The following is a 13,571-nucleotide window of genomic DNA, read 5'->3' as shown; positions in this document are numbered from 1 at the left end:
CTGTCAAGATTAATAATAAAAAAAGAAGCTATGTTCCTTAAGCTGGAGCTATTAGGGTTACGGCCTTGTAAACTCTTGAAACGCACAAATATATGCTGCATTGGCAGCACTGCCATGCAACTGTGATACCACACAACCATTTAAATCACATTTCAGATTCATCAGGATGTGATTAGTTGAATCTAGGCTAAGTGAGACAATCCCTCAAGGTTAGTCAAGCAGCCTGGAGCAAATTCAAAGAATCAAGGAACATTAACACACTTGTCTAATGCCAAGCTAAATGCCATGGGGCTTTCTACAAGTTCAGCTTTGCTGTAGTGGCATTATGGCATTGGACAAATCAAGTATACCCAAGAAAAGACACCTGAAAAGTGAAAACCTCCTTGGATATCTGAGATCCCACAGACATGCACATATAGGTTTCAGGATCAATTGCACACACTGATCATTGTTGGAGGATGTATTCCCTCTTCTATATCTGAAATAACATCCTTCAGCTTACCATCGCCTTCTTCAAACAAACTGAAATCTGCCAGACCTACACCATCCTTGCTGCCTTCATCAACCGAAGAACAACCATCGAACAGGCACCCAATGTTGCTATCGAAGTCTGCATCAGTGAACCACTCATTCAGGTTGATTGAGCTGCCAAAGTTAGATCTTGACATGGTATCCAGCTCATAGTCCATGCAAGGGCTCCATAAGCTCTCTTCAATGCTGTCATCGACTGTGAGGGGCTCTGCATTGTTATCAGGCTCTGCATTAGCATCAGGCTCTGCATTATCACCAGGTTCTGCATTGTTATCAGGTGTCTTCTCTTCGCTTGAGTCGGACTCTTGGACTGTAGTTTCGCTCTGATCAGGTTGAGGTTCTTGGTTGAGTGCTGGCACCACCTGTGGATCCTGTTGTAGCTGCGCCAGTAACGGCGGGTGGTCCAGGTAGCAGCTAATGTCAAAGTTGGTAACAGCATTGGCACCTCGGTATTCAATGGCTGCAAGATCATAGGCCTTGGCTGCCTCCTCTTGAGTGTCTGCAGGAAGAGAATGATGGTAAGTTTGTCTGAGTGAGTGCATTTTTGCAAGTTTGGATAGGATTGCTTGACTAATATCTTCAGAAATTCTAGTGCGAAATTTGTTCAAGTGTCATTGTTCTTAGAGTACAGTGCATCTGGAAAGTAAGACAAATATTTGCTGACAGATTCTGATGACTCTATATATTTGTTTGTTTGAGAATACAACATGCAGGAGATGATCATATATTCAACCACTGTTGTCCTTAATAGGATATGCTGAATTGCAGATAATGGCTGTTCACTAATTTGAATGGACGGTGGCTGCTTCTTTGCACATGTGCCAGTCACTGGACATGTCCAAATTTCAGTGCAAGTAGTTAACTTCTGTGTTTTCCTCTATCACTGGCCTTTTATGATGGAAATAGCGGTGAAAGCAAATCTGTGGTCCGGATCTTGAATCTTGATCTAGTTTTGACACAGCCACGCAGGGCATGCTTGATGCACGTGAAGAGATCACTGGCTGCTGGTGCTGAGTCACACAGCAAGTGAAAAAACAAAAGGCCGGCAGTGCTGATGAATTGAAGATCCCTAGGCACCATCTTATTATTACTGCAACTGGTAGTGGCTGGCAGGTGAGTGGTGACTACTCGTGTCACGTGCTTGTCACATGAGTTAGGAAGCCATGTAGTTTTGGCTACTAATTAGCCAACAGCTTAATTTTTAGGTCAAGTTGGACTACTGGAGGATCAAATTTCTGGGGATTGCTTACATGACAGTATCTTGGTCTTATGGTCTTGATCTTGACAGTCAAGAAAGGGACAATTTTTGTCCAGGAAAAGTGCACCAGTATTATGCTCCTATGATCTGATTTGATAGTGATCAGATTCAATGTTTTCTTCCTTTATTTTTTTAGAAAATAGACATAGTAGTTAGGATCACCTGTATCTGAATATAGGACAGTAATGGGATTGTCTAGTCTGCATTGAAGGGAAACTAAGAAATGCAAGCTATTTAATTGTGCCGAAGTAAGGTTGATGAACCTTCATAAAAATCGGTTAAAAGCAGGTGGCCTTGTTAGTAAGTAGGACAATTCTACAACAAACAAAAGTAGCCCTTAAATGCTGGTATAAGCTAACTTGTTAAAAGAGGTGCAAAGAGCATGAAACTATAAACATTACATCGAGGAATATAGTACACTAGTCCATACCAAATGTTCCCAAGTAGAGGTACTTGTTCCCAAAGACTCGCCCAATCCGTGCCTCCCACCTCCCATTGTGGTGATGCCTGGACCATCAAAACAATAAGAATATTAAAATTTCATTTTGTTTAATAACCTATAAACTGAACGAATTCAAGACATGCATCTCTAAACAATGAGGAGAGATAGTAAGTGATGCACTGGTTTCAAAACTAAAGTGATGCGTGCGGTACAGAGCTGGCATTTCTAGGTGCACAATGCTGATGAGTGATGAGTCATGCATGCATGACATGGCTGGCATGTGACGTGTCATAGGCCCAGGTGATGCATGGCAGTCACGTTACAGGTGGACCTCATCTCAACATGCCGTGTCAGCCGACTAGAGAACACTACAGCAGAAAGGTTTCTGCCTTTGAGTCAGCCTGCACTCTGCACTGGACCCCATTCTCAGTTCCTTTTTTGGTACTTGAGTTGCAGGTGTGTTTGATGCTGGCTGCTGCATGTTCTAGTTGAAACAGAGTAGCAGTACACTCTATATGCATGTTTGTAGCACCTAATAACTAATAAGTGACGGGGTTTAATCCAATAGGTGATTAAGTAGTAACCTGGCCACGCCTCTGTACTTGGAGACGCCTCTGGAGAAGCCGCTGCTCCGGCGGCGAAGGGAGGCCAGGTACTCCTCCCGCGACACCCCTTCCATCTCAGACATCTCGTTCGAGTAATCCTCCGCCTGCATCAATCAAATCATCATGTTTAGCCGACTAATTTTTAGTTCGAATACCAATAGGGATTAAACGCTAAATTAATTATAGAACTAATTGCATAAACTGTGGCTAATTAACGAGACGAATCTATTAAGTCTAATTAATTCATGATTAGCACATATTTACAACAGCATCACATGGTCAAATCAGGGACTAATTAGATTTAATAGATTCGTCTCCTAAATTATCTTTCATTTATGCAGTCTTCGTCTCATAAATTATCTTTCATTTATACAATTAATTTTGTAATTAACTTATATTTAATATTTCTAATTAGTATCTAAACATTCGGACATTCAGGAACTAAACGAAGCAAACACGCCCATGATGGGTACCAACATTAACGGCCAGTTACTGCCCCTGCTTGCTTACAACCACACATTAATGAAGGCTGGTCTTGTCTCCTACTAGTTGTAACAAGCCGACAGGGGTTGTGAGCTCATGGCTCGATCTGACGTCAATCTAAATTAATTACTAGCTGGTGGTGCCTTGTTCATAAATAATTGAGCACAGTATAAGCCATTTTCAGTTCATCCTCTGCCTCTGGGATATTTGGTCGATACAAACAGGAGCTTGCTGACAATATAAACTCTTGACAGATTGGGGACAGTTTGCTTTCTAGGATCATGCAGGAACTTACAGGGAAATTCAGGACTGTTTCAGGACCCCAGTATTTGAGAGCTGCAAGGTCATATGCACGAGCAGCTGCCTCCTCAGTATCATAGGCCCCTGCAGATCATAGACAATTAGTTGGTTTTCATACCAAGACAAGGATGCAGATCACACCATGATCTGGTCCCAAGTAAAATGAATCTGGCAAAGACAGCCTAGATATATTTTTAGTAAATGGTGGGACTTACCCAAATAGACTATTGAGTAGGGACACCCAATACAGCAGCAAGCAGTAGATCACAGTCACATGCAGATCACCAGGCAAGGGCCCCCACCAAAGGTAACAGAAAGAAAGGAGATAAACAAAACCTGATCAGAATGTCAGCCTTAAGAAATTCGGTGCACTTTTTGAAAAAGCCTTGTACTACTGGCAGATGCATCAAGATCCTTGCAGAGGACAAAGGACCTTAATTGTTCGGGTTTCTATTGGCATCACTGCTCAACCCTCGTATTAGAATTTTTGTTTTCCTTTTGAAAAATAAATAGGATGAAAAGGAACCAATTTCCAGACAAGAAAGAATATGACAGGAATGCTTGAAATCATTCCCACATCCCTTTCCAAGTTGAGTGTGCATGCATTTGTGATACTAGCAGCAGCAATATACACACCTTGCCTGCCTTTCTTCTTGTTCTGGATGGAGGTGAGGCAGTGCTTGTCCCAGAGATGGGCCTCGAACCTGCCTGTCCACCTGTGCCTGTTTACACGCATGCAATGCGACGCGTATGTTGGTGAGCAGCAGCAGCATTAATTTACAACACTCTCCTCCTTACAACAAGGAGAAGAGGGGAAAAAGAAATTCAACAAACTGAGCGCATCAAGATGGCTGGCCGTAATACCGATGAACTAACTTTCCTACTTTCTATCTACCAGAAAACGACCTCTTGTGTTTTCTGAAGAGCATACGCGGTGAGAATAGAAAGAAAGTGACAGCAGTTGGGTTGAACAAAAAACAGAGAGCAGTATAGAGCACATGGCAACACTTGGAAGAAGGTCCTGACGATGAGCAGTTAAAACAGGAATTGACAGCTTGCATCCAGAATTCGATGAATGCAACATGCAAGGGGAGATTCGCGTCGGAAACAATCGCAAGCGGAAGACCGATAGTGCAAGCGCAAACATTGGATGCCCTCCGCGGTCGTGGGCTGGAGATCAGTCAGATACTGTTTCCACTACTTGTGAAATCTGAATTGCTTTGGGCATCCTTTCGGGAGAAAAAAAAAGAAGTGATTTTGACAAACCTGGCAGCAATGCAGGGCCCGCGGAGAATTGCGATTGGAATCGAAGAGAGCAGCGATGGCAATCGAAGAAATCAGGAGATGGGATGGGATAGTACGGCATGCAGACGGCGAGACGCGTACCTGGTGACTCCCCTGTAGACGGAGCTCCTCTTCCCTGCAGATGCGGCGGTGGCATTGGGATCTTCCTTGCTGTGGCGGTGGCGGGCCGCCTCTTTGCGGGGCTTCTTGGGCTTGTCGGGCGCGGCGCCCTTGGCCTGAGTCGTCCTCGCCCTCTTCCTGCGGGGAGGAATTGGAGTATCCTCCGTGGAGATGGAGGACGACGCCGAGGAGGAAGGAGGGGAGGAAACAGGGGGCGGAGATGGTCGAGGAGATCTCTCCATGTGCGTCTCTTCTCTGAGCGGCGGCGTTTCCTACTAGTACGCCTACTGGCTCCCTCGTCGCTCGCTCCCTGATGAATGAATGATGGTGGTGGCGTCGCCGGTGCAGGTAAATGATTTGCCGGCGAGATGGACGGAGCAGGGGTTTTTATAGAGCACAAGAGGCAGCGGTGGGGTTTTGGTCAAGATCTCCGTTGCTGCTAGTGCTACATGACAAGCTGTTTGCCTGTAATCTTGCTCGCCTGGCAACGACCCCGTTGCTGTGCTGTGCGGTGCGGCGGCCTCTACGTCTGCAGTTCTGTTGAGCAGTGTACAGGTGGCAGATCACCTACGCAGGCAACTCAATTACTCTTTTTTTTTCCGCGAATAACTCGATTACTCCATCAAGCATTGGAGCTGTAAAACGGGATCAATTACTCAGTTACAATGCTGCAAAGGAGAGGACACGAGTGCCTCTGGCTCCGAGCCGGGGCTGCACCTAGGGCAGATGAGGACGAAAATCACGTTTGCGATTCTTTGCGTAGACGGCAAACACACGCTTGACGCCGCTCGTCCAGATGGCAGCCGGCGCCATGCGCTCCTGCAAATGCATTGCAAGCCGTTGGTTTCTCTTCTCCTCCTCTACGACGCGTCTCCTGCAGTCCTCTCCTGCTTGATGCGTTCGGCGACACTTGTCGAAGCAGAGCAGAGCAGGGCAGGGCAGTGCTCCCCTGCTTTTGCATTGCATTGCATTGCCTTGATCGTGCTGCCTGCAAGAGCCAAGCCACCACAGCAGTGCCCGTCTTCCTCTTTCACTTGCACGGAGTTTGTTGGTTCAGTAGTTAAGCTGGTTTCTCATCTACTTTTTCTGGCTGTCTTTTGGGTCGACCAAGTAAAAAAGTTTTAGGTTGCCAGATTCCTGACCCATGACGAGGAAATTCCAAACCTTTCATCTAATCTCTCACCCGTTTTGCATGTTTGCTTGCTTGCAAGTTACCTGCAAACATCATCTGCCCGAATACCAAACGAACATCCTCACCAATGGCTATATAACCGTGCTGAATGAGATGGAAGTAATAGGAATATAAGATTGTTATAAGACAGCACAAGTCAAACCTGCGTGCGGTTTTTATGGGAATGGGCAGAATGAGAAGAGATCTAGAACTACATGGGCCACTCAAATGGTATATGAAATCTAACCATCCAATATGAGGGAGAGGAGTGCGTCGATCGATAACATGAGATGTCCCTACCGAAGAAAATGGTAACATGATATGCTGTCACAACAAACAAAACCTCGGTAATAGTATTATATTACGTATTTACGTTGAATCGCAATCTCCACAAAGAAAACCGTGTCTCCGATTTCCTTCAATATATACACGTGTGACATTCTCGATTTCCAATAATTCTCTCATTGTTTCACTTCAGAAAACATCAGTAACTTCAACTGTTTCCAAGCCCTGATCTGCTAAAACGGTTTCCAAGCCCTGATCTGCTAAAACTGTTTCCAAGCGGCGTAATTTCTTTCTGCTAAGAAAATTGTATGAGCACTATGATATACTAATTAAGCTACATCCTCAACTTATGTTTAGCTTTATACTAGAACAATAATTTTATAATTTTCATGCCATGGAAGAAGGGAAATTGAAAAAAAAAGTCATTGGAGATGCGAGGAATCGAACCCCGTGCCTAGTTATTAATGCTCTATCAATTGATGCTCTATCAATTGAGCTACATCCCTAACTTATAATTATCTTTGCACAAGAAATAATTTTATATTTTTCCATGTCACATGCCTCAAAATACGTGTTTCTCTAATACTCTACCAATTGAACTACATCCTAACTTTGTGTTTAACTTTGCACTTGAAATAGTTTTAAAATTTTCAAGGAAGAAGGAAAATTAGAAAGATGTATTTTTTATTGGAGATGTGAGGAATCAAACATTGTGACTCTAAACATACTCCTCCGTCCCATAAAGAGTGTCTTTTTAGACTATACAATTTATCCCATAAAGAGTGTTCTTTTACATCCTAGTAAACATCATCTAATTAAAGAAACATTCACACCAATAAAGAAAAATATATGGAGAGGCGTGTAGAGCCAATCAAATGATCAATTGATGTTATTTCTCTTGTTCCAATGCACGTGCATTTATTTAGGATCCAGAAAACTAAATAGACAACACAATTTTCAATCACAATAAGTATTAGTTATTAAGGGCAACATAGACATTTCTTATCACTACTAATGTGTTTGAAATTTTTTAAATGGACACTCTTTGCGGAACGAAGAAGAAGGGAGTACATGTTTTAATGCTCTACACTTCAAGTTACGTTTAGTTTTGCACAAGAGTTAATTTTATAATCTTTAATCTTGCATTCATAAAATCATAAGAATCAAACAACAGAACAAGCGTAACTTGTCCAAACAAAGGATGATGCAGCATTCCCAAGCCGGTTGGTTCTTCTAGAGCCTGCTGCCTCATGAGTCATGTCTTGGTTGCTCTTGTTGTGTTAAGATCGGAAATCTGCAACTACAAAGGAGCCTGACATTCGTTATTAGCTGTTAAAATCAGCATTACAGATATATCGTGCTGATTATTAAACATAATTCTCCAAGTCCAGCCTGTTCACATTCATATCATATAAACAGCCGGACGCACCACAACTGCTAAAAACTACTAAGGGCCAGTTTGGATTTCTTGACGAGGCTTGCCTCGCCTGGCTGGTCAAGGAGAGCGAGCTGTGTTCTGAGTTTGGATGGGTTGCCATCTGCATCGATGGTTGTGAAAGCAAGATTTTCCCTTCTTGCTCGGGCGAGCCGTATCACCTCTCCACTGCTGGCAAGGCTCTTCTTGCTGGGCGAGGCCAGCTAGCAAACAAGCCAAACGTCCCCTAAATGCAAAACAATTTCAGTTTTCTCAGCTGCAAAAGTCTGAAGAACTCAAAAGCACGTATGCTTGTAAGTGCAGGTAATCAGTCAAGTGTTTTGTTTAGCAGGTAATCACCCTTGTCTTTGAGTAAGAAGTTGTGGCTTATCAGATTCCTAAGCCAAAGACAAGGAAACTCCAAACCTTGTCTCTCATAGCTCTTTATTGTTTCCCATTCCAAAATTCCCAAGGTATCTCTGAACATCACGGCTCATGGGTGAAAGAGAAACAAGAACTTCTGCTCCGTGGAGTGTCAAAGCCATCGAGATCTTCACTGAAGTTGCTTCTAAATTTCAAGTTGCCTTTTGTCTTACTAAAGATAACACCATCAGACACATCAGATCCAGTTATGCTAATTGAGCACTAAGTTTGTTTGTCCAATTCCTGGCAGAAGTGAAGGAAGAAAAAAACATAAATGCCATTCTACTGAAATGCCGTGAAAAATTTAAGGTGAGGATATCCTCTAAATTTAAACATCAGACAGAAGATAAACTAGAGAAGGGTGACAACTACCAATGATATTATGATTTATGACAGAAGATATTATGACAATCTATTGATACAAGGGAAGCAGTTTCAGGTGATCCCTAGATATATAAGGTACTATTTGGATCTCATGGGACATCAAAGTAGAAGCAAGATCACAAAAAGAAACCCAAGCCCAGCCATGACACCATGTACTGCCAAACCAACTCTTTAGGCACACCGTCGCTGGTCCCTTCCTTCGTAGGTAAATGTAACTTTCAGACGACATCAGAGGATTAATTAACCACGATGAAGTTTGGAAACCAAAAAATTACAGCCAGTGACGTTGATCCCTAGTCGGGCGATTAATCCTCCTTAGCTTGCTTTGCTCCAACAGAGAAGAACTCGATGATGACCTCGAGGGGCATGCCTTTTGTCTCCGGCACCTTCATGTATACAAATACAAGAGCTATGATACAAAAAACAGCATATATCCCGAAGACACCGGCGAGCCCGATGGAGTTTAGCATCACGGGGAGAGTGTATGTCACAATGATGTCACCGATCCAGGAGGTAAAGGCGCAGATGGCTATGCAAATTCCACGAACAGTGGTGGGGAAGATCTCTGCACAAAGAATGTTGGGAATAGGCCCAAACCCCATGACGAAGAAACAGAAATAGAGTATGAGGCTGATCGTGGAGAGTGCAGCATGCACTGTGGTTCCCACGTCCACAATGTTGACCATGACCAAGACGACTAGTGCAACTATTAGGATAGGGATTGTCGCAAGGAGAAGAAACCTGAACGAGAAACAAGACAAAAGAATTATTACCCTCGTTACTTACTTCTACCAAAAATGTATTTACGCATAATAAGCAATAGTATATCAAACACAATGTCTAACCTCCTTCCAGACATATCCATGAACCTCATGGCAATGCCAATGCTCGGAAGCATCAATAAGGTTGTCAAGGCGCTGATAAGAATAGATGCCAAAGATGAGCTAAGGCCAATGTTAGAAAGAAGAACACCAACACCTGCTTGCTCAAGAATTTGAGGAGTGTAGTAGAGAACACCACTGATGCCAGCAAACTGCATAAAAAAAACATAAAGTTAATAATCGAATAGTAACACATTGTATACCACATTTGACGGGGAAACAGTTAAAATAAAACAAAATTAAGTCAACAAACATGAAACATCATGCCGAGACTTTAACCTACAACCATATTTGGTAAATGTATTCAGGAATATCCATGTAAATGAATGGGCAGACAAGATCAACATACTGTTTCCATGCTTCTGCTAACAACATTGAGCAGTCCCATAGCCCACTTACAACAATTCTCCAGTATCTTAATAGAACTAGTCTATCAGTCTGTGCTACCACACTGAGACATAAATATTTGAAATTTATGAAAAAAAAGTGTATAGCTAAAAAAAATCAAAATTTCCTACTTTACGCGCACTCTCTCTTTTGTTAAACATTCTAACACAATACCTATATAGGTATGTATTCATCCTCATCAGGGTGTGATAGATTTTAGTTAGCAATTACTCTATATACTTTTTCATTCACATCCATAGTTTTTCACTTCACATCTTATATCCATGTATTTGACATGTGTTTAATTGAACCCTTACTTCGAGCTATTTGTTTAACATGGAAATTAACATTATCTTCGCTTCTTCCATACATGTATACATGGTCTATATGGTTACACACACATCATTCATGTATTACTTAATTTAGTATTTTCAATATTAACAATGGGGTAATTTAGAATCATATATTTTTGTATTTTGGGATTATTTTTATACTAACAGATGTAGCTGATTTCAATGTACATTTAGGGGCTACCTTAGGTTATTTTAATAATGACAATGTTGGTAATTTATATGCAAATTTGAGAGAATATTTTAATTATTTATAACGGTATATGTGGAAACTTTTGATGAAGGTTATGGGTTTTATTTTACCTAATAATGGTAGAAGTAGGAAATTTAAATACATATGTAGGGTGTTACTTTACTGTATTTTCATAACGACAGATGTGCATAGTTTTTTTAGAAAACATAATAGAACCAATGGTTGTGATGATTAGAGTCTACTGATTGATGGATAGGTATTTCTGAATTTTGTTAGAATTTTTAGGATTTATCTATTTTTTTACAGCGTCAGGTAAAGGTTAACGTGGAGCCTCCGATTAGTAAGAGTAAGATTGGAACCGTCCACTTAAATAGTTCACCAATATCTTATTTAAAGAATTTTTTAGGTGTTTCATATAGAGAACACCAAGTTGTGGTTCTTTCTAGAATGACTACTACAAGATATCAAAGCTAAGTTCACTCGTGTTAGGACCTAAAGATTTATCGGTAGCACCGGAAGTGTGATAAGTAAAACTATGCTACCCAGATTAGCATCCATCGTATCATTTGGTTTGTTTCCTTCTTCGGAAATAGCAAGAAAATACCATCAGGTTGCTTTCCATAATCGCTAGGCTCCTAATGTTTGCTGGTATAACCGAAAGTAGGAACTATAACAAGAAAGTTATTAGCAAAAGTGCAGCACATGGCAGCAAGATGATTCAATATAACTATTTATTTTTAAGAGAAAAGGCATTAATTCATTAAAGCATTGTAAGAAATTCTTTTGGTGCTTCTGGAGCGTTAAACTAGTTACTGGGTGCTTGTAGGGATATATATAGTTTGAAGGATAGAGGAAAATAATCTTCTTACCTGTTGCAGGATCTGTATTCCTATGCCAACAAACAGTGCATGCTTCACTCCAGGTTCAAAAAGGTCGGCCCATTTTGGACCTTTAGCAACTGCCTCTAATGGATGCACCATGGTAGGACCAGCAGCACGCTGCTCCAACAGTTTCTTGGAGTAAAGAGCTGGTTGACTCACAAGAGCCGCAGCCTGGACGAACTCACTACCAGGAGGGACATCTCCCCCTAGTAATGACAATATAGAACCCTTGCTGCCTTGTACACCCTCCTCATGCAAGTAAATACGTTGGAAGCCACCTTCCTTTTGCCCGTCTGCACCTTCTCTCTCGGTCCATTTCCATGCCAATTGCCATCCTCCACCAATTATGCTACCATGAGGTATTCCTTCCACACTTGTTGATTGTCGAGAAATAAGTGGGCTTTGGAGGCTTTCCTCATTGTCATCTCCACCATGATTTGAAGCGTACTCATTGCCTTCCATTTGACTCTCGGCATCCGAGTCAGCTTTAGCCCGCTGCTGCTGCTCCATGACACTAAACATGCTGCCAAAGTTGGGAATCAATGTGCTCCGCATGCTCGAAATTATATCGGGCATCTTCTCGTGGACGCTATCGAAAAGAGTGACAACATTATCCACAAAGGGCTTACCTTGACTAGCCATGCTCCCATGTTGAGAGAGGAGACCATACGCACTTCCAAGTGCACTTTGACCACTAACAGGTCGGGCAACCCAGGTTTGGCCTTCTTCAGGTCCATATAGTTTGATCTTCTCTGGATGTGGAGCCAGCCCTTCATCAGGGCCAATTATGTATTCTTCAACACGTGTATCTTTCCCAACACCCAGACCTTCGACCAGAATAGCCATTTCTCCTGTGTAATAGTTAACCCAAAATGAGTAATAATCATAACACAAATTGTACAGCCACCACAATCACAATGAATTCCATTGAGGTTGCGAATTCATACAAACCTGAGACATCTTCCCTTCCCCGCAGCCTCTGCAAGACTCTCTTAGCCTCGACCATCCTTCCTTTGCTCACGAGCCACCTCGGTGACTCAGGCAGGTAGAAGACAGCCAGTGCAAAATATATAAGCGAGGGGATCGATAGAACCCCAAGCATGATCCTCCAATTAGGTTTTGGAAAGAGAGACATCCCAAACACCATGCAATAAGAAAGGAACATCCCACCGGTCGCATTGAACTGCGGAAGCGTGTTCAACGATCCTCGAATCTCCGTCGGCGCAGTCTCGGAGATGTATAGTGGAACAATCGTGAGAGCCAAACCGATACCAAGTCCATCGATGAGCCTTGCTAGGAGCAAGACATACACGCTTGGTGCCCAGAGCATCACCAACCCACTGACAAAGTAGAGGACAGCCGAGGCGATCAGCACGGGCCGCCTTCCAATGGAGTCAGCCACCGCCCCGGCGATCGTCGTGACGGCTGTTGCCCCAATGAGGGACGTGGCCACGATGAGACCCTCTATTAGGGGCTCGCTCTGTAAATTGAATTCCTTCTTTATGTACAAGACTGCCCCTGCAGCAGAGATCAGGCGTCAGGTTAACTAGCAGGGTCAGAACACAGTTAATCTATGAGCGAGAATCAGTTGGAATTTTCGAAACATCTTGACTTGGACGGCAACGAGTTACATACAGAGAGATCATTACCTGCAATGGTGGCATTATCCCAGCCCTGCAGCAAGTTGCCAATGGCGGCCGCGACGGCCACCAGCACGGCGCCCCCCATGGCCGTCGAATCGATCTACTCCTGCTTGCAGCAAGCGTTATCACTCGGCAGCAGCATGCGACATGTTGAGACGGAGCCCAAGCAGGAGTGCTCTCGCTTACCCAGCGGCTCCGGCGGCCAAGATCGATCTGGTGGAATCCCCGATCGGGCTCGTACGGTGCCGAGGCGGCGGAGGGCGAAATTAATCTGGAGAGGCGGTGAGGTGGCCGGCGCGGTGCGGGTGTAGAGACGAGAGAGATGGAAGGTTTGGTTTATTCCCCTCTCCAAGGCTCCAACAAGCCTTTTCTGGATAAGAGCGCTTTAATTTGGCCGGTTGGGCATTACCTGTCTTACTGATTGCATGCACGACGACTCTGAGTATCCTCGTCTCAGATGTCGCCGTCGCCGTCGCCGTCGCCGTCGATCGTCGGTGTGGCGCTCGCACGTAGCGTCAAGAGTGTGGTGTCGCCGG

General features: G+C 43.3%; 2 protein-coding genes across 3 annotated transcripts; both read right to left on the bottom strand.

The window, feature by feature from the left end:
- Positions 1-139: 139 nt before the first annotated feature.
- On the bottom strand, positions 140-5,482 carry LOC101765910 (AP2-like ethylene-responsive transcription factor At1g79700). Its single transcript, XM_004978412.3, has 7 exons — positions 5,006-5,482; positions 4,256-4,341; positions 3,835-3,843; positions 3,615-3,703; positions 2,816-2,940; positions 2,220-2,296; positions 140-1,030 (listed from the first exon to the last, which is right to left on the bottom strand). The coding sequence occupies exons 1-7, from the start codon at positions 5,263-5,265 to the stop codon at positions 429-431; spliced, it is 1,248 nt and encodes a 415-aa protein (XP_004978469.1). The 5' UTR covers positions 5,266-5,482; the 3' UTR covers positions 140-428.
- Positions 5,483-8,619: 3,137 nt separating this feature from the next.
- On the bottom strand, positions 8,620-13,361 carry LOC101761981 (monosaccharide-sensing protein 2). Of its 2 annotated transcripts, XM_022829145.1 has the most exons (6): positions 13,222-13,361; positions 13,042-13,141; positions 12,344-12,910; positions 11,381-12,243; positions 9,546-9,733; positions 8,976-9,441 (listed from the first exon to the last, which is right to left on the bottom strand). In XM_022829145.1, the coding sequence occupies exons 2-6, from the start codon at positions 13,118-13,120 to the stop codon at positions 9,006-9,008; spliced, it is 2,133 nt and encodes a 710-aa protein (XP_022684880.1). In that variant the 5' UTR covers positions 13,121-13,141; positions 13,222-13,361; the 3' UTR covers positions 8,976-9,005. The 2 variants fall into 2 exon arrangements, with proteins under 2 accessions (XP_022684881.1, XP_022684880.1); XM_022829146.1 differs by lacking the exon at positions 13,222-13,361 and having other exon boundaries at positions 8,620-9,441; positions 13,042-13,136.
- Between the last annotated feature and the right edge of the window lie 210 nt (positions 13,362-13,571).

This window comes from Setaria italica, chromosome VIII, assembly GCF_000263155.2.
Source record: "Setaria italica strain Yugu1 chromosome VIII, Setaria_italica_v2.0, whole genome shotgun sequence".
NCBI classification, from domain to species: Eukaryota; Viridiplantae; Streptophyta; class Magnoliopsida; order Poales; family Poaceae; genus Setaria; species Setaria italica.
Note: the sequence above shows the minus strand (reverse complement) of the source record. Positions and strands in the feature narration are given on the sequence as shown.